This window comes from Pelodiscus sinensis, chromosome 18 (assembly GCF_049634645.1).
Source record: "Pelodiscus sinensis isolate JC-2024 chromosome 18, ASM4963464v1, whole genome shotgun sequence".
NCBI classification, from domain to species: domain Eukaryota; kingdom Metazoa; phylum Chordata; order Testudines; family Trionychidae; genus Pelodiscus; species Pelodiscus sinensis.
Window position 1 is genome coordinate 1,523,768 of NC_134728.1, and position 20,454 is coordinate 1,544,221.

The 20,454-nt window shown below is 61.0% G+C and overlaps 1 protein-coding gene across 1 annotated transcript in view; it reads right to left on the reverse strand.

Moving 5' to 3' along the window:
• Positions 1 to 2,892: 2,892 nt before the first annotated feature.
• The window catches only part of XKR7 (XK related 7), a 33,977-nt gene continuing 16,415 nt past the window's right edge, over positions 2,893 to 20,454 (reverse strand). The window contains exons 2-3 of the mRNA XM_075900842.1: positions 8,800 to 8,999; positions 2,893 to 8,348 (exon numbers count right to left, since the gene is read on the reverse strand). Coding sequence (XP_075756957.1) covers positions 7,396 to 8,348; positions 8,800 to 8,999 — 1,153 coding nt within the window. The 3' untranslated portion in view covers positions 2,893 to 7,395. The remainder of the gene's footprint in view (positions 8,349 to 8,799; positions 9,000 to 20,454) is intronic.

The window sequence follows — 20,454 nt, forward strand, 5'->3', positions numbered from 1 at the left end:
GAACCCAGGAAGTCCTGGACTCCTGGCTCCCCGTCCTCTGGCCATGGGCCACCCCCAGCTCAGCCACAAACAAGTGAGGCAAAGTCTCAGCTCTGACTGCCACCAGCTGTGACTACTCTGCCCCATGGGAGACTGGCGGCGCGTCGGGTACCCCCCGATCCTGCACCCTGTCTGCAGCAAGATGAGACTGCGCTAGCCAGTAGAACAGAGAAGGGTTTATTGCTTCTCCAGGACACAGCACAGTGTAGACGTGGTGTGGACATAAGGAGTCAGGGGCTGGCAGCCCTAGACCCCGTGGGGAGGGGTCCACAGGCCCCTGAACCCCCCGCACTCCGCTTAGTCTCTTCTCTTCATGACTGCCCCTTCTCCTGGCCACACTCTTCCTTTGTTCAGACCCCTTCCCTGGGCAGGTAAGAACGGGTTGGGCCATGGACTACGTGACCTGAGGGTCCTCAGGGCGACCCCCGCTGGGCAGTGCTTACAGACGCAGGCCAGTAGGGGTCACCCACAGCCCAAGCATAGTGACCAGCGAATGCCCGAATGGACAGCACCCCCCACTACATCACAGAGACCAGCTCCTAGCTATGGCGGGCAGTAACCTGGCCGCTGCTCTACCACAAGGCAGCTGCGGGTATGGCTAGAAGGTCCCTTGGTAGCTGGTTCTCTCCAGCCCCATGAAGCCTGCTGCCTCACCCCCCCCCCCCCCCACCTCCCCCAGGCTGGGACACGCCTCGTGGCGCACGAGGGCAGAGCAAGGAGAGGCCTGCAGGCAGCGTGTATTGAAAGGAATTTAATTATCTCATGTCGCAGCAAAATTAAAAATATACAAAAAGTTTGTGGAATACAAAAAAGTCTTAGTACAGAACCTCGGTCGCGTTCCCCCCGCCCCGGCCCAGCCTGCCTCCCGCGGAAGGGAAGGAAGGAGAAGGTGGCACACGCAGTATTTACAGTACACGACGGAAGTGCTCCCGGCTGCCGGACGGGAGGGCGAGGGGAGACACCAACAGCTCCGCGCAAGGTGCTGGGGGCGAGCGGCCCTGCCCCGGCACCCGTCTCTCGTGCAGTAGGGAGAACCCAGCCCTAGGGCTGAGCCCCCCGTCCTTACCGCAGGGGGCAGGCGCTGAACCTGGCCCTGGGCTCACTTTTTTGTCCCTTTGGCTGGACCAAAATCATGGTTTGGGATGTTTTTGAGGGGAGCCGGGTCAAAATCCGCCTCTGGCTCCTGATTTCAAGATGGCCCCCGCCTCGCCCCCCCCGGGAAGGGCCCGTTCCGGCGTTGCTATGGTCAGGGTGGCGTGTGGGGCGCAGCGGTGCATGTGCCCGGCACCTTCTGAGGGGAACGTAACACCCAGCGGCTGTGGGCAGCTTTCCCGCTCCCTTGGGGCCTTTTTTCAGCCCTATTATGAGTCCCATGACGATAGCAGGGAATGGGCTTGTTTTTGGGGGCCGGACTACCAAGTCCCCCCCGACACTAGCCAGGGACTGCCTGCCTGAGAGACAGTGCGGCTGGGCCGGGCCCTGTTCTCCCTGGCAACCGTCCGGCAGGAGTGAGGCGCTCGAGGCCCCTCCGGAGGGATCGTGTGGGCTGAGCCTCATGGGCTCAGGGATTCCCCTCCTGAGTGCCCTTCACCAGCAAGACTCCCGGGTCCGCCTCCCCATCCGCCCCTCGCCCACCCCGCGGCTGCAGGGGTCCAGCTGCCGAGCTGCTGGGAGGTTATTGCAGCGGCTCGGGCGCATCGGCCCTCTCCCCAGAGCCGGGAGAGGGCGTGGAGACCGTGGCTAGAGTGCATAGAAAACTGGCCCTGTTATCCCTTTCCCAGCCCTTGCTCCGAGACGGCTCCTGCCGAGGAACCCGCCCATGGCTCGGTGCACAGCGAAACCCGCCCGGCAGAGCCCCCAGCCCCGCCCTGGGCCACGGCGCCAGCGACCACCTCCGGCTCGCTGCCAGCAGCCCGTCCCAGAGGACTGTGTCCTTTGTCCTAGCCACCTGCCAGCTCGGTGGGACGAGGCCCCAGCCCACAGATTGGGGGATTCCGCACCACGCGCCAGCCACCTCGGGCGAGACCTACCCGCCGGCAGGGAGCGTGGCCAAGCCGTGCAGCAAGAGCCTGGGGGCTCGCTGGCTTCCTCGAGGCACGTCGGACACCTGACCCCAGTGCCGGGCTGGAAAGACGGGCTGCAGGCCTCAGGCCACGTGTGCTGGACAAGGCCACATCATGGAGAGCCCACAGCAAAACACAGGAACACCCCCCACCGCTGTCCCTCCGAGGGGGACCCGGACACAGCCAGGAGCACGCGAGCTGTCCCACGTGTACGGGACAGACCCCTGGCAGGGCTCCTCCTCGCACAAGGCTCTCCGGGCACCCGCCTGCCCCCCGGAAAGCCTTTCTACAGGGCCCCAGCAAGTGGGGAAGGAGAGAAGCAGATTCGTTGCGCCCGTGGCAAGCCCAGCGGGTCGCCCTGGAAGAGCATCGCTGCCCTGGAGGGAGCTGCCCCGGGCAGGTCGATGGAGGACGGCGAGGCTGGCCTTGCTCCGACTGCTGACGGGCCCCCGCTGGCCGACAGGGCTGGATGCCAGGCGAAGCTGAAGCAAACCAGCCCCTGGAAGCCTCTGTAGTCTGAAGGGCACGTCCTGGTCTCCCCGCCTCCCCGGCAAAGGCCAGCCGAATGCAGGAGACGGAGGCCACGCAAGAAGGCCTCTTGCCCCGGCTCTGGTAGCACGGTGCCACCTGGCTGCTAGCCCAGCCCCGGAGCCTCCTGCGGATCCAAGCAGCGATTCCCCGACCCTGCCTCACGCCCTCCCTCAGCGCATGTGGCGCGCCTCCGGCTGGAGCCCTAGGACCTGCGCCGGCTGCAGCCGGTTCCCGCTGAGGGTAAGGGGCCGGGTGTGCGCTTCAAAGCGCCGTGGCTGCATCTACACGGCGCCCTGTCAGTCTCTCTGGAGCGTGCCGCGCTCCCATTGGCTGGGAACCCGCTGGGGGCTGCTTCTGGGGGCAGCGTGGTCTGCAGGGCCACTTTAGCCCCTCCTTCCCCCACCCCTTGCTGCCCGGACACCGCTCGAGGGAAGCCCCTCCTGCCCCAGCCTTGCCCCCCCCCCACAAAGCTCCCGTCCTCAACCCCACCCCGGAGCCCCCACTCCATCATGTGATGTTGGGTGGCAGATGTCAACGATTTTCACGAGAAAAAAAGTTTGAACCCCGCCGCCCTTGGGACACAAAGCCGACACGTCCCAACTTGCTACGAGGAGATTTCCTCCCGTGGGCCGAGGAACCGTGCGCCGCGGCTCTCCCCGTCGCCTGGGACGCAACGCTTGCGCCAAATTAGAGCCCGAACAGCAGGGAAGGCAGGACGCAGGGTCCGTCCACCCTCGGCAGCTTGTAGTGCCAGGGCGGGGTCGGCCCAGCCCTGTCGCTAACCGGCAGCGGGCGCGAACCTTGTTTGTCGACGCTTGTGCTGGAAAGGTACTTTCCTCCTCCCCACCGAGCAGGTTTCGGCAGCAGAGCACTCCTGCCCACAAAGCAGCCTTCACACCCACACCGGCTGCAGCAAAACTTGGCCGTTCAGAGAGTCGGGGGTTAGCACCTGAGAACGACAAAAGTTTTGTCGATCAAGTGCAGTGTAGACACAGCCTCAGCCATCGGCAGAAAGGGGCCCTCACCTGCCTCGTCTCTCCCAGCGCCATTTCCAGGGCCAAACCAGTGACGTGGGGCATGGCCCACCGTGGAACTAATAATGTGCCTCAGTTCTCGCTTCTCTGGCCTCTTTCTTCTGAGCCTCTCCAACCCCCTTACAAACACTGAGCCCACTACCCTGTCGTACAGGAGGGGAAACTGAGGCACACAAGGAAGATTAAGTGAACATGCCCAGGGACACACAGTCACTCAGAATCAGAGCCATGCTCAGAACCCCAAACTCCTCACTGCCTGTCCCACACTCTGGCCATGACACAACGCTCATTTCTCTGTCCGCATAACCCCCAGGGACCCGCTCTCGTGCTATTTCTGACCCACAACTGTCTTACTGAGGCAAAAGCCAGTGAGAAGCAGAACCCAAACCTGACTCCCACACAGACAGTCCCTCAGGGCCCGGAAGCCACAGCCCAGATGCTCTGCCAAAGGCCAGCAGGTAAATGCTGCACTGGGAGGGGGCCGGAATGCCTCCCAATGGAACTGATAAAGCAAAACAGCGTCTCTGCCCATTCACTAGTGCAAACGTGCTCCGTTCACTAGTACAAACGTGCGCTGTGCCTCTAGGTGCCAGCCGTAACCCGGCCCACCCAGGAGTGCACCCAGGCAGGATTTCTGAGGCTGCCCTTGAGAGCGGAAGGATAGAGAAACGCCCCAGCCAACGGCTTTCACCCAGCCCTTCGGACTGCAAAAAACGCATTGCGTCAGCTTGGGCGCTCTGCGCAGAACCACACCCCAGCCATGCCTAGACGGGTCCCTGGACACGGCAGCGGTGGGGTGCCCCCGGAACACCAGGCCGACCCCTCGATACTGCGGCCCTAGGCAAGCCCCCGGCAGCTTGTGCCCTACGGCTCTCGGGACTGGCGGGCGCTGGAGAAACACCAGGGAAAGCCAAAGGGCTTTTTGTCAGCAGGCTGCTTCCCGACTGCTGGCAAGGGGAAGCACGGGGGGTCTAAAGTCCCGGTGAGAGCCGTGACGCGCTCGCTGGCTGCCTCTGCCCTGGCTCTTGGACTACCTGTTCCTCGGGCGCGTCTCCATCGGGTGGGAATGACTCTGATGCTAAGGAACCCCTGCAGCAGCGCCTCGCAGGCTGTGCTGAGACACATCTGTCCAGCTGGGTCCGTTCCCCCCACCCGTCGCTCGTTGGTCTATTTCAGACCCGCCTCCGGGGGTCCGCCTCCCCCTGCCAACCGGCTTGCCACCGGGGATGCTCCAAGGGCCCCGGTTCCAAGCCAGCTGCTGGCGCTAACAATGCTGCAGACTGCGCCGGGTGGGACAGCACAGGGTGGGCGTCAGAACGAAGCAGCAGCAGGGGCAGGCTGTGACGGGGCAGAGGGGATGGCCTTCTCTCGGCGTCAGGGTTCCCTGGAAGCTGAGCGCTTGGGCGGCCACCCCAGAGGGATTCCAATGCCGCCCAGCTGGTTGCAGAGTGCCAGCAGCTTGTGTGCCGATGGGTGGTGCACATCTGCACTTCCTGGGTGCACATAAAATTTATTCCACACATGGAAGGAACGAATTAGAGGGAACATTTCAGCATCTGCACTCCTGGATGGAGATCCAGAGTGATTCCACTGATGGTGGCATTACTCTGGGTCTGTGCCACTGAACCGAGACTGTAATCTGGGCCTGTCGTGGTACAACCAGACCACAGGCGCTTTGTGCAGATTCGGGTCAGCGTGCCCAGCAGGCAGTGCCGATAGGGGCTACACAGCCTATGCTGTGTCAGGCGCTGCGCACACATTAGCATGCAGGGATGGGGGGCATGGGGCAGATGGGATGAGCAGATGCTGGAGGGAGGGCAAAAGGACACAGGACATGGGATAGTTCAGACCTTCCCCTAAGGTGCCCAACTCAGGCCATGGGGAGCTGCCCCCCTTCGCCCAGCCCAGCCCCAGCCGGGCGGAGAGGGGAGCCCTGGGGCTGACCCTAGTGGATCTTGGATCACAGGAGTGTGAGCAGCCTGTGAGGGGGGGAGCACCCCCCCCCGGGTCCCTGCCCTGGGCATAACAGGAGGCAAGGGGCTTTGCCTTTGCCCTGATGCACCCTTCTCTCGCCTTCTCTCTCCGTGTCATGTCACTCTTGCGGTGCTGCAGCCAGACTGGGGGTTCTCTCGCTCTCAGGGCACCCTCCCCCTTCCTGCAGTGGCAGCCCCCCTTTAGAATTGCCGGGGCTCACGGTGCCAGGAGTAGAGGGGTGGGGGGTGCCCCCTGGCTGGATGTGGTTTCCACTATACCCAGGGCTTACCGGTCAGTTCGCTGGCTCTGAGCACCCCCGTGATGCAAATGCCCCCAGCAGCCCTGGCATGAGGCGCTGGAGCTCTGTGGGTGACACCGAGGGGCTCTTGGGACCAGCCCGGGGGGCACTGTGGGATCCAGCTGCCTCCTCTCATCGGCCCCCCTGTTCAGCAACAGGGCACCTTGTTTCTATTTTTTCCCCAGCTGTGTGTGGAATAAATTTTGTTCTGTCACCAAGGCGCATGCAGACGTGCACCACCAGTAGAAACACCTGCTGCTGGCGGCGGGCACTCTGCTAATCAGCTGGGCGGCATCTGAATCTCTCTCCTGGGCAGCCACCCAAGCACTCAGCATACAGGGAACACCGACGGGCACTGGTACCCATTTGGCATTTATCCTGCCTGGGCTGCCGAAACTGCCTTGGCCTGGCCACCAGCAAACCTCCATTCTTCCCCTGCCTTCCCCCATGCTCTCCAGCTCCTGCCGGCCCAGCTTGGCAAGGCTGCTCCTTGGGACCCCCAGGCTCTCTCTGTCCTGACCCCCACGCTCTAGAGAGAATCCCCCTCCCATGCCTACCCCATGGACGGGGGTTTCTTAACCTCCCTCGGTCCCCTGGACTCACCGGCTCAAGTGTCAGTGCCCCCGTGGACAGGCACCGCCGTGGCAGGCGTCTCAGGGTACGTGGGGGGTCAGTCCCCCAATTCCAAGGCCCCAAGCATGGCGGGAACAGGCTCCAGACAGGGCGAATGAAGGGCTGTGCTGGTTGATCACTGCCACGTTCCGCCTGACCCAGCACCCTCGGTGGGCCCCAGCCCTCGGCCTGGGTCCCAGCCTCCCCCCAGAGCCCCACACGCCTCAGCCCCACTTCCCAGGCCCCTCTGGGCCCAAAGCAGCGGAGGCTCACGGTACATTTCTGTATCCGCCGCACTGAGCCTGCCCCGATTCCTTCCCTGCGCCGGCCTGGCCCCACGGCCACAGAGAAGCCGCTCCCCACCCCCTCCAGCCGGGCTCTATGCCACCCCCGGCTGCCCTGCCCCTTCGCCGGGCGGGGGGAGAGGCCGCCCCAGGGGCAGGTCCAGGGACGGCAGCTGCTTGGGGGATTTCAGCACCAAGAAAGCCTCCCACCGGGCCAGGAGGACGGATTCCTCGGAGCCCAGCTGTGGGGGCAGCCTGGATGCCAGTGGGGCGCCCAGGGAGGCAAACGGCCAGGGCCCCGCCTAGAGCCGAGCAAAGCCGAGCAGGAGGGTAGCACCAGCTGACCCCGCCGACCCCTGGGGATGGGGGGCAGCGCGGGGAGGGGGGCCCCATCAATGCTAATGAACACAAAAGGCAAACGCTGGGAGGGGACCGCCACGCTCCAGGGCAGCGGCCAGGTGGCTCCGACCAGAGGCCCCCCTTGGGCTCCGGAAATGCACCCGCGGGGCAGCCCCACGGTGAGGGGGTGCGCGCGGCCGTCCCACGGCTCCCGCGGCGGCCTACACCGTGGTCTCATACTCCAGCACCTCCTGCGAGCTCCCCAGGCTGCGGTACTGCAGGCGCGGGGTCGCCGGCGACGAATACTCCAGCGCCAGGATGGTCTTCCGGAGCCGCCTGTCAATAAAATGGGCGTCCCAGGCTGGGTATTTCTTCCTGGGCAGATCTATGCGGATGACGGGCCCTTCTGTCCGGGGGGCCCGGGCCACAGGGGTCGGGGGGACGCTCGGCCTGACCTGAAACACAGGCCCGCAGCTGTCCCTGTCCCCCGGCACCCCCTCCCGCTCCCCCCCTGTAGTCCGCGGCAGAGAGCGCGGGGGGCTGGTGATGACGTCCTGCGGGGGACCCCCGCTCGTGGCCGGCGCCTTCTTGCAAGCGCAGCCTGTGGCCTGGGGGCCGAACACCGGCCCGTTGGGGTGCAGGAGGCAGTAGTAGATGAACATGAAGAAGATGCCCAGGGCGAAGCTGGAGGAGACCACGCAGACGATGATTAAGGCCTCGAAGTCGGAGGTGGCCTGGCGGTCGTAGTAGACGTACCAGAGCCCCGTGAGGGCTGCGTTCTCCGCCAGCGTGATGACGTAGTAGATGGCCATGCGGCAGCGGCTCCGGCCCTCCTTGACGTTGAACCAGCAGAAGATGTAGATGATGCCCACCACCATGTTGTAGATGATCTCCTCCCACTTGGACATGCAGAAGTCCGTCTCGCCCTGGATGATCCAGAAGGTCATGATGCACCAGTGTGTGACGATGAAGATGCCGAAGTAGAGCTGGAACACGGAGGCGAAGAGGGCGAAGGCGATGGCGCGGGCCGCGATGGTGAAGAGGTGCCAGAGGATCTGCACCACCGCCCCCTTGTAGGACATGGGCATCTTGTCCTCCCGCGAGTCCCGCAGCACCTTCTGGTAGGAGGCAATCACCCACGCCAGGGACACCAGGGAGGCTGAGGCCGAGAGACCTGTGGAGACAGAGGGAGGCCGGGAGTGGGAGGGGAGAGGAAGGAGAGAAACAGGGGGAGGGGAAGAGACCAGAGGAGGAGGAAGGGAAGACAGAAGCTGGAACATGGGCATGGCACGGCTGGACCAGATCCCAGCCCTGTCTAGCCTGAAGCAGGGTTTCAATCCCTTCCAGAATGTGATCATGAACTACTGACAACTCTGGATGGTTTTGGTACCAGCATCCAATCCCTGTTTCATTCTTATGAAATTCTTGGCCTCCACAACTTCCTGCGGCAGAGAGTTCCACAGGCCCTTCCTGCATTATGTGAGAAACTCTTCCCCTCCCCCCGTTCTGAATTTGCCCCCAGCCGCGAGAGGGGACGAGAGGTGGGAGGAAGGCAGGAGGAGGGCCGGGATGGGACAGACGCAGGCAGGTGGCCGGGGGCCGGGCAGGCGAGGGGCGACCCTTACCCTGCAAGGGCTCGATGTTGTTCTGCTGCACCATGATGCTCAGCTGCAGCACGAGCTGGGGGGCGCTCTTCAGGAAGGTCTCCAGCAGCCGCAGCATGCTGATGTCCGCGCTCTCGAACATCATCCGCCAGTAGAAGTGGCGCTGGCGCCGCTCCGTCTGCCAGCGGCTCTGCAGGCCCAGGTACAGGGTTCGTAGGTACCTGTGCGCAGGGCGGGGAGGACAGCGGGTGAGACCTGAGCGAGCCCGTGCCCCCCCTTAGCGCCCGGCACAACCACACGGTCTAGGCCCGGGGTAGGCCGGGAGCAGCTGGTCCCCGCGGACCCAGGCAGCAGAACCCTGTAACACGGGGGCCGGGGCTGGCCCAGCCCTTTGGGAGGCTCCAGGCCCCTTCCAAGTGTTTCCGATTTACCCCGTGCACATGACTGGCTGGTTGCAGGAACCAGGGACGGGAAGACGAGTATTTCCCCCCCTGGCCAGCTAGCAGGCCAGCTGGCTTTGCTCCCCTCTGACCTGCTGGGGGCAGGGTGTTCAATTCCGATTAGTCGATAAGGGCGGCTCTGCCTTTGCTGGCTCTTGCTACATTTCCAAGGTGGAAGCGCCGCAGGGAACATGGGGCCAGCAGGGACTTGAGCAGCCCCCTACTGGCCCCGCGCTGCCCCCTACTGGCCCCGCGCTCCCTGCTTTTGAAATGTACAAGAACCCCCACCCTGGGCTGGCCAGGTGGATTACGTGGCTGGGGGGGGGGAGCAGTGGGACAGGAAGAAAAGTGGTCAGCCTGCCTGCCAATCAGCCAGAGAATAACCCGCCTTCCCAGGGACCAAGGCGAGACCGGGCCTGCTGGACAGGGACAGGGGCAGGGGCAGGGGCAGGGGCAGGGGCTGGGGTTAGGCGGGTGCCCCTGGGAGATCCCCAGGCCGGCCCGTCTGTTCACAGGCCTGGAGCTCGGCTGGAGAAGGCTGCGTGCCGGCTTGCGGAACAGAGATCTGCCTCCCCCGCCCCGGCTGAAGCCAGCCTCTCCTCCCGGCCCTGCTGCTCAGACAGGATGGAGGGAACAGCTGCTCTGAGACCAGGAGGTTCTGATGACGGAGCTTTGCCTGGCTCGGGCTGCTGCCCTCCCGTGGCGCGTGCCTGCCATCTGGCAGCCAGCGTGGGGTCCGCGGAAGGGTTTGTGGGCTACAGGCCATCTTTCCCTTGCAACCAGGGACTCCCCCCCCCCCCCACCCAGCAACAAGCCAGGGCGGATCAGCTGCCCGGGGTCAAGGTGGGCCATTGCTGGAGGCCCAGGGAGACGCAGCGCCAATGCAGCCTGTGGGCCACAGGAATCCTGCCTACATGACCGCCTGAGGTGTGGCTGGCACCCATGCCGGTTTCCACTAGCCAGAGCCCTCAGCAGCACAGCGACGCTGGCCCCCAACTACACCCCCCCCCCCCCCGCCAGTAGATGCAGCCCTGCCTGTGCCTATTGCAGTGAGGAATCCCTACGCTTGGGTAGAGCGGAGCCAGGCTGCGGCCACACCTCCCACGGCAGGGCAGACCGAGCCCTCAGGGGGGCAAGGTTCAAAGTTCCTTCGGGTTTCTAGCCTTGCCCTCAGCGTGAGCTTCCCTGCAGCAGTGCCCTGCCTGACCCGGGGCACAAGGACCCCGAGATGTGAGCTTCCCTGCAGCAGTGCCCTGCCTGACCTGGGGCACAAGGACCCCGAGATGTGAGCTTCCCTGCAGCAGTGCCCTGCCTGACCCGGGGCACAAGGACCCCGAGGTGTGAGCTTCTCTGCAGCAGTGCCCTGCCTGACCCGGGCCAGATGGGCCCAGAGATCTGAGCTGTCCTACAGCAGTATTCTGCCTGGCCTGGGCCAGAAGGGCCCAGGGATGTGAGCTTCCCTGTAGCAGTGCCCTGTAGCCTCGGCCCCGCTGTTCATCAACCCAGTCACAGGTGCTGAAGGAAAATTGGCTGCAAGTGGCCGGAACTGCACTGCAGCTGGATTTGGTGCTGAGCTCCTGCCCGACCTGCCTCCCGGGCCGGCTATTCACTCTGTGCCCTCTCCCGGCCGCTCGGCACAAACAGCCTTGGCGCTCACGGTCAATGACCCCCTCTGAATTATTGACTAGCCATTGAATGCACTGGACGAACCCTGGGCCAGCCGGGGAGCTGGGTCCCTGGGGACAGGTGTCTCGGGAGGGCCTGGCTGGGGCCTGGCTTGTGCCTCCCACTCCTGAAGCCCCTCGTGTCGGTGTTGGAAGGCAAGAGGCAAGTGGCCGGGAAAGCAGGCGGGCTGAGCCGGAGGAAGCGGGACTCCGAAGCGCCCTCCCAGCCTAGTCAAACTGTCCTGCAAAGGGCTGGGCCCCCGCTGGCTGCCGGCAGACGCCCAGGCCTGGCGTGCCCCGGCAGTGCAGCAGCTCCTGCAGCGTTCCTGTTCCTAGCCGCAGTCAGCGACTGGGCTCCTGGCCGGGGGCCGGGCGATCGAAGGGCACGCGGGGGCCGGGCTGGCTCGAGCGGGCGTCCAAACGACTGGCCCCTGCGACCTCACACGTCCTTCCCGAGGCGCAAGGCCCCGCGAGCGCAGCCCCCGCGAGCCCTCCGCTGTTGTCGCCGTCTGTTCCGGCCGAGCGTGCATCGGGGTCAGCGCTCTCCTCCCCCCCAGCGTCGTGCAGGAAGCGCTGGCCCAGTCCATCCGGGGCGGGTCTCCCCCAAGATTTCCAGGCGTGGGGAAGGGAAGGGGGGTCTCCCCCAACCCCGTGGGACATGCAGCTGGAGTCTGTGGGTGCCATTTCCCTGGAATAATGCAGGCTCCGAGCAAGGCCCCGGGGACGTCATGCAGCAGGGGCGGGCATCCCCAAGCGGGGCCACCTCCCACCCGGTGCAAGCCCCCCCGATCTTCGGGCAGAGGGAGGAAGGAAGACCTTGCTGCAGCAGCAATGCGGGGCAGGGGCAGGGGCAGGATGGCCCCGGATGGGTCTGGAGTCCTTTTCCATAACAGTGTCTCATACTCGGCCCCCGCGCCTTCTGGCTGCCCTGTGCTAGGCGCTCCCATTACTCGGGTTGGGACTTTGGGGGGGCTGTGTGGCCAAAAGTGAAGAGCTGTCCGGCATGGGCAGCGGGTGATGGCCCAGTTGGGGAAGGCAAGCCCCAGCCCCGCCTCTTCTGCCCGGCCCCGCCCCTGGAGCCAAGCCCCGCCCATTCTCCTGCCCGATCCTTCCTGGCCACTGTGAGGGCCGGGACTGCCATGCTATGGCCCCAGCCTTTCCTGGGAGCCAGGGAGCAGAGGTGCCGCACCGCGGCCCCAGTCTTCCCAGGTGGCCGGGGCACCTAGGCAATTTTGGGAAGGCTGTGCCTTTCCTTGCCTGCATCATGGCCATTCAAGCTGCCCAGCAACGGCTCTCAAAGGGCTGGGGCACCAGGGCTAGACAAAGACCAACTTGGCCAAGTCAGAAATCAGGGTGTAGCTGGCGCACGGTGCTGCCTTTCTTTCCTGCTAAATTCTTTCCGAGTCCCTGGCTGTGCCCAGCCACAAGGCAGCTTTCAGATACCCAAGTCTGCTGGCACGTCAGCGAGTGGGGATCAGTGTTTCCATTTCCGTGGCCTTGCGCTGATCCTCAGGGATAATGCCGGGCCGGAACTGAGCACTCAGCACTTGTCTGTTTGGAGATGACCTGAGAACCCCCCGAAAAACCCATTGGTTTGCTTCAACCCAAACTGACTTTTTTGGGGGGGGGGGGATGTTGGTGGAACAAAAGACACGACACGGAGGTCGACATGGAACGTTCCCAATGTCGCCTCAAACCCGACATTTCAAAAACGGGCTGTTCCGATTGTTTTTCAAAGCAAAATGCTTCAAGGTTTTCAACTGCTTGGTTGCCAGGTGCTTTGTCAGCAAGAGGCATTTGCCAAAGGGCATCAGCATTCACGGACAGTGCCGGGGTCCAGAAACATGCGTTGCTCGGCAAAGGTGCCAAAAAATTCTCGCCTGGGTCTGCTCAGAAGGCACGAAGAGAGAGAGCCCCTAACGGGCAGAGGTGGAAAGTAACCAAGTAGACATAAAAGTTTCAGGGGGTAGCCGAGTTAGTCTGTATAGGAGAAACTTAAAAACCAACAAATAGTCTCGTAGCACTTTAAAGACTAACGAAACATGTAGACGGAATCGTGAGCTTTCCTGGGCATAGCCCACGAAAGCTCATGATACCATTTACCATTTACATGTTTTGTTAGTCTTTAAAGTGCTACCAGACTATTGTTTTTAAAGTTTAAGTAGAAATACATCATTACACTACTCAGGTACATCTTTTCGGTATTTGTACTTCACTCAAGTAACGTATTTTTGTGATACTTTGACTTTTACTTAAGTAGGTTTTTTTAAATATTGTACGTTTTACCCCACTACAATTTCCAGAAGCGCTTAGCGTATGTCTACACTACCCCCCTAGTTCGAACTAGGGGGGTAATGTATGCATACCGAACTTGCTAATGAAGCCCGGGATTTGAATTTCCCGGGCTTCATTAGCATAAAGCCGGCGCCGCCATTTTTAAAAGCCGGCTAGTGCGAACCCCGTGCTGCGCGGCTACACGCGGCACGGACTAGATAGTTCGGATTAGGCTTCTAATCCGAACTATCTGTACGCCTCGTGGAAGCCTAATCCGAACTATCTAGTCCGTGCCGTGTGTAGCCGCGCAGCACGGGGTTCGCACTAGCCGGCTTTTAAAAATGGCGGCACTGGCTTTATGCTAATGAAGCCCGGGAAATTCAAATCCCGGGCTTCATTAGCAAGTTCGGTATGCATACATTACCCCGCTAGTTCGAACTAGGGGGGTAGTGTAGACATACCCTCAGTTACTCGCTACTTTTATCACCCCACTGACACTTGTGCGAGCCAGCAGTCTGACCTGCTAAAACACTGCCACATGCGCATGGGTGACATTTAGAGGGGGCTAGGTACCAAGTTTGAACCCCTGGATTTCACACTTGAGATCTGCTGAAAGCTGCCTGCCCTGGCTCCAGAGGCAGCTCTTAAATGCAACAGAGTTTGAGTGCTTGCAGCTTTGCCTTTGGGGTAGGGAGTTTGTTATAAAAAAAAGGAGGTAGGTGATTAAGGCTGGTGATTTAAGTAATTAAGGGGCCCTAAGATCAGTGTTTCTCAACCTGTGGGACAAGTACACTTAGGAGTACTTGAGAGAAATCTGGGGGGTATGTCAACACAACTGAAATTTGGAGAAAACTGAGTTTTTCTTTTAAGTTTTACAGCGCTTTATTGTTTTTGTACTTTTTACACCCAAACATTTCATCGCCTGCCCCGCTACAATTAAGTTGTTTAAACAAATGTGTTGCAAAGATAGAAAAAAATTGTGTGTCTGAAAACTGAAGGTAGTGGGGGTACTTATAATTTTTTTAAAGGGCACTTTATTTAAAAAGGTTGAGAAACACGGGTGTAGATCATCATGAAAACATTGCCAGGTACTTAAAAGCTGGGGGGTGAAGGGGAAGAGTAGCAATTAGTGTTGTGCTGCTGGGATTTGCATTTGAACTAGTACTGTTAAACTTTTAAATGTTCTTACAAGGGGGGGAAATAGGGAGATGGCAAAATTTGCAGATGATACAAAATTACTCAAAATAGTTAAGTCCAAAGCTGACTGCACAGAGCTGCAAAGGGATCTCACCAAACTGGGTGATTGAGCAACGTAATAGCAGATGGAATTCAGTGTTGATAAATGCAAAGTATCGCGCATGGAAAACTATAATCCCAACTATGCACACAAAAATGACGGGATCTAAAATCGCTGTTAGCACTCAAGAAAGAGATCTTGGAATCCTTGCGGATAGCTCCCCAAAAACATCTGCTCAGTGTGCAGTGCAGTTTAAAAACTAAAAGGCCAACAGAATATTGGGAAGCATTAGGAAAGGACTAGATAAGACAGAAAATATCATATTGCCTGTATATAAAGTCATGGAACGCCCACATCTTGAATACCGTATGCAGATCTGGTCACCCCATCTAAAAAAAGATAAATTGGATTTGGAAAAGGTACAGAAATGGCGGCAGAAAGGAGGAGGGGTAAGGAACAGCTTCCACATGGGGAGAGATTAGCAGGACTGGGACTTTTCAGCTTAGAAAATAAATGACTAAAGGACGGGGTAGGGAGGGTGATATATACACACACATACATATATATACATACGTACGCACACATATAAGTATATAGATACATGCACATTGTGTGTGTGAAAAATAATGGTGCCCTACAAAAACTTGGGTGGTTAACCATAGATTTCCATAGGACGGCTACTTTTTACTTCTGGATACTTAAGTACAATTAAGATGCGATACTTTTGTACTTTTACTCAAGTCATTTTTCAGAAGGGTACTTTGACTTTTACTTGGTTACATTTATTCCAAAGTTGCAGTACTTTTACTCAAGTCACTTTTTTGGGTACTTTTTACACTCCTACTAACAGGGGGCCCGTGGCAGCGGGGGCTGTGTGAGTGAACAAGGCAGGGTGGATTTAACAGTGAGAGCCAGCGAGTGCTCACTGACATGCTCGGAGTAACCTTAGGGTTAGGCTTGTATCCGAGACAGGCTGCAAGTCGGCCAGCGGTGACAGGCAGCTGGGGACAGGTACCTCAGAGTGTGGGGTAGCCAGAGTGTGTCTGACTGAGGCCAAACACCACCCACAGGACAGCACTGCTCCCCGGGGGACGCAGGGGAGAGAGCAGGACGCAAAGCTGCAGCTAGGAGGACAGATGGACAACTCGTCTGGATCAAGAGAGCAACTCCCACCCTTGTGCAATAGGCACGAGTGCGCGCACACCCATCCGCATCAGGGCAACACCAAACCGCATTGGGGTGCATGCCCATCCACACCAGGGCACACAACCATCCACACCAGGGCAACACCCATCCGCACTGGGGTGCATGCCCATCCACACCAGGGCGCACAACCAGCCACACCAGGGCAACACCCATCCACACCGGGGCAACACCCATCCGCACTGGGGTGCATGCCCATCCACACCAGAGCGCACAACCAGCCACACCAGGGCAACACCCATCCGCACCGGGGCGCAGACTCATCCACACAAGGGCAACACCCATCCACACCGGGGCACACACCTATCCGCACCAGGGCGCACACCCATCCGCACCAGGGCGCACACCCATCCGCACCGGGGCAACACCCATCTGCAACAGGGCGCACACCCATCCGCACCAGGGCACACACCCATCCGCACCGGGACAACACCCATCCGCACCAGGGCGCACACCCATCCGCACCGGGACAACACCCATCCGCACCAGGGCGCACACCCATCCGCACCGGGACAACACCCATCCGCACCAGGGCGCACACCCATCCGCACCAGGACAGCACCCATCCGCACCGGGACAACACCCATCCGCACCAGGGCGCACACCCATCTGCACCGGGACAACACCCATCTGCAACAGGGCGCACACCCATCCGCACCAGGACAGCACCCATCCGCACCGGGACAACACCCATCCGCACCAGGGCGCACACCCATCTGCACCGGGACAACACCCATCTGCAACAGGGCGCACACCCATCCGCACCGGGACAACACCCATCCACACCAGGGCGCACACCCATCCGCACCGGGACAACACCCATCCACACCGGGGCAACACCCATCCGCAGCAGGGCGCACACCCATCCGCACCAGGGCACACACTCAGGGGGGAACTGCTCCTCATATTGGGCCAAAGTCAGGCCTGGTGCAAACCTCACCACTGGTCTCGGTGATGATTTGCCTGATTATGCCAGCCCGGGACGTGGCCTGTGGCCCCTCGGCGACCGGCTCACAGAGAAGCAATGTTCCCAGTGTGCACAGAGAAAGGCGTCACTGCCACCGCCTCCCTCAGGGGTCCCCCCACACTCAGGCCTGGACAGAGCTCCGCCCTCCGACCCCACCAGCTGTCACCGCCCCCCCAAAGCTGCAGCTTGGTTCCCCACTGGGCTGTGCCAGAGAACATCGCAGCAGCACCCCCAGCCGGGGGGACTCCACACCCTCGCCCAGACCAAGAGACCGGGCCTCCCCTGGAGCAGCAGCTTTCAAATGACGGGCTGCACCCCAGCACTGGTGGGTGGGATGTCGGGCACTGGGGTTTGTGGCTGCAGAGGGATCAGGTGAGCAGTGGGGGGGCTAAGGCAGCTCCCTGCCTGGCCTGGCCCCACAGACTGAGCCGCGCCCCAGAAGCGGCCGGCAGCAGGCCCAGCTCCTAGGTGGTGGTGGGGATGCACAGGGCTCCCCACACTGCCCCTGCCCCGAGCACAAGCCCCGCACGCCCATTGGCTGGAAACCTGCTGCTGGTGGCATCTGGGGGCAGCCTGGTCTGCGGGGCCAGGAGAGCTGCCTTCGCCCCGCCCCGCCCCCTCCACACCACTGACCGGGAGCCGCTGGAGATAAGCCGGAGCCCCTTCCTGCACCCCATCCTCAGCCCCACCCCGGAGCCCCCACTCCAGTCACATGACGTCGGGTCGCGGCATCGACCATTTTCTTCAACTGGGTCAGGAGAAAAAAAAGTTTGAGCCCCGCTGCTGGCCTAGAACGCCTTGCAGGCTAGGCCTGGGACCCCCCCAGGCATGCAGCCATCTGTGGAGCCCCACCGCACGGCCGGGGGGGGAGACCCCGGGCTGGGGGAATAAGCAAGACCCAGTATGGGAAGACGAGCAGATGAGAGCACACAGCAGCTGGTGTCTGGGGGCAGGGCAGGGCCACTGGGCGCTGAAAGACAGCTCCTTCGCAGACCTCCCCCAGGAAGCAGCAGGAAGTCTGGGGCAGGCGGAAGATATTCGATCCCGCCCTGGGAGCAGGGACTGCAGCAGGCTGCTCTATGCACAGGAAAGAGCTCGAGGAGGGGCTGTCATTTCTATACTGCAGCAGGAAAATGAGAGGAGCCCAGGGAGTGGGATGATGCGGGGAGGCGGGATGGGGGCACAGGGCACACTTGGATCTTTCTGTGTCTCTCTCGCAGCCCAGTACAGGCAGAGCCCCTCTAGTCCGGCACGCTCTGGCCCGGCAACATCCGTGGTCCGGCAGGATGAGAGCTAATCAGATGTCCACGTCTCATGGGTGCGGCCAAGTTTCCTGCAGCCCCATGAAGTTTGTTGCAGCCCCCAGTCCTGGCTCTGTGCTCTGTGCTGTTCTTTAGCTCTAACTTACCCCACAATGTCTTCTCGGAGCCCCGCAAGCGGTGGGAACGCCGGTCCTGCTGCTAGACAATGCTACCTCCCGTGGGCCGGCAATTCTCTGGTTCGGCACCGGCCAGGTCCTAGGGCGCCGGACTAGAGAGGCTCAGCCTGGAGCAGCAAACAAAGTGTAAGGGGACTGTTACCCCTTACTAAAACTCTGTGGGAGTTTTTTGGTTTACCAGCTTCAGAAGGGGAAGGGTTCATGAGACTGACAGACCCCAGAGACAATGGAAAGCAGCCAACACTCCAGCTCAGCCTGACTGACAGGTTGTAAGTGGGGATTGTTCTGGCTCTGTCTCTGAGCAAACAGGGAGCTGAAAGAGCAGAGCCAGCTGTGTGCAGAAGAGGTCCTGCAAAGACAGAGAGCTGAAAGAGGAGTACAAGAAGAAGTCCTGCAGCGACAGAACCAGACACAGACAGGCCAAGCAGTGCAGACCCTGTGTTGAGCAGCAGACTGGCAGTGCTCAGAAAGCCAAAAGGAACAGAGAAGCAACACAAGGAGCTGGAACTGGCCAAGCAGCACAGCCTGCAGCTGGATGTGGTGAGCTACTGGGACCTGCAAAGTGTGGGGAAAGGCTCTGGACTGGGAGAGGGGTCTGGCCACTTAGAGACTGAGGCTGTGTGGTCACTGCCAGTGCAAGCGTGTCCAGCCTGCAGCCCCTTGCAGCACATCCAGGGCTTCTAAGGAAGAGACTGTGAACTGTCCTTACACTCTGCAGACTGCTGTGTTGATGTCCCTGTGCTACAGAGCAGGGCTGTGTGTTCTCATTTAACCATTCTCATTGTTTCTTATTCTATTCTCTTTAATCAGTTGATGTTTAATAAATTGTATTTGCTTTGAACCTTATGAAGTGATCACTGGGCCAAGAAGGCCTGCAGTGCAAAGAGAGCACCTCGGAGTGGGGACACCCTGACTCCTGCCCCTAGTGACGACAAGGTCGGGGATTAAGCCCCAGGAAACCTGGGCCCAGCCTTGTTGGGGTTTCGAGGGCTCTGCTACTCAGGAGAGTGGAGGGGGAGCCCTCAGGATCAGGGAGCCGTGGAGTAAAGGAAGTGGGAGCGGGGACTCAGATCCTTTCGCTGGTCCATTTCACCGGGGTGTATAGAAGCCAGGAAAGTTCCCCACAATAGCGGGACCATTCCCCCGCTTACAAAAGGGAACAGCCCTTTGTCCGTGCAACGTGCCCCATGTGCCCCAGAAACCACTTTCTCTTTAGAGAAGCGCGGCTGCTGCAAGCCTGGCCTGGCCTCTGGGCCGCCCTCGCGGCTGCGCTGTCCCTCAGGACCGGAGCCGTGGCCCTCTCGGCCTCGTGTGGAGGAGATTTTCGCTGCCTGGCGAAGGCAAGGGAAGGGAGTCCGGCCTGAAGGCTGCTCTCACTAGCACAGGACAACAGGGAGACAGGTTTGCAGGTTTGCAGGGCTGCCGGACTCCTGGAGCCTGAGAGGTCCAGGGAAGAAGAGAAGGCGCAGGCGGAACGTGGGGCACTGTGGCGGGGGTGCATGGGCCCTGGAGCCGCAGAGGAAGGGGAGACTCCCCTAGAGACACAAGAGAGGGACAATGTGCCCCCAAGGCTGGGTGGCAGCTGGGCCCAGAGAGAAGAGACGGGGCCTGAAACCAACAGGGCTGCCCTGGACAGCCGCAGGGCCCTGGGCCTGTGTGTGCAGCATGCACGCCGGGGAGTAAACCAGCCCCAGAGGCTGCAAGAGACGGAGACCTGGACCCTCCCTGCCCAGAGACCCACCGGGGATCCCAGTGCGATGGAGGTGGGGCCACTACTGCTGACTGCAGCCTGTAGGGTTGCCAGATACTGTCACAAAAAATACCGAACATGGCAGGAAAAAAATTGGTTGAGCAAAAAAAAAACAAAAAACTTGCACCTTTAAATCTCCCCTCCCCCTCCCTCTGCACCCCCCACCCCCAGCCCGCCAGACGCAGGAGGGGAAGAATGTCCCAAGCAGCCTTCAGTCTGAGAAAAACAGACAATACCCGACGTTTTACATGGCCGGTATTTTCTGGGGTTGTTTTTTTTACCGGACAGAAGCTGCAAATACCAGACTGTCCGGGCCAATACCGGACACCCGGCAACCCTACCGGCCTGCACCAGAGCCCTGCCTGCCCCGCCGGACAGAATGTGGCTGCTGGTGCCCGCCCTGGTCGGGACGCATCCCCCTGCTGCCCCAGCCCTGCTGCATTCCACCAGCCGGGCTGCTGCCACCCGCAGAGCTGGACCCGGCAGAGCAGGGCTGTGAAATCTCATTCCAGCAGTTAACCGGTTAACCAAGCGAGCAGGATCCTGGGCGGGGGACGGTTCCCAGGCTCCCAGGCTTGCAGGCTCCCAGCCTAGCCCCTCGTAGGGCTCCCACAAGGGGCTCCACCTCCCACCCAGGCCTAGCTCGGCAGGGCTGGAGCCATGGCAAGCTGTGGGCGGGGGGGGCTACTCCCAGGCACCGGTT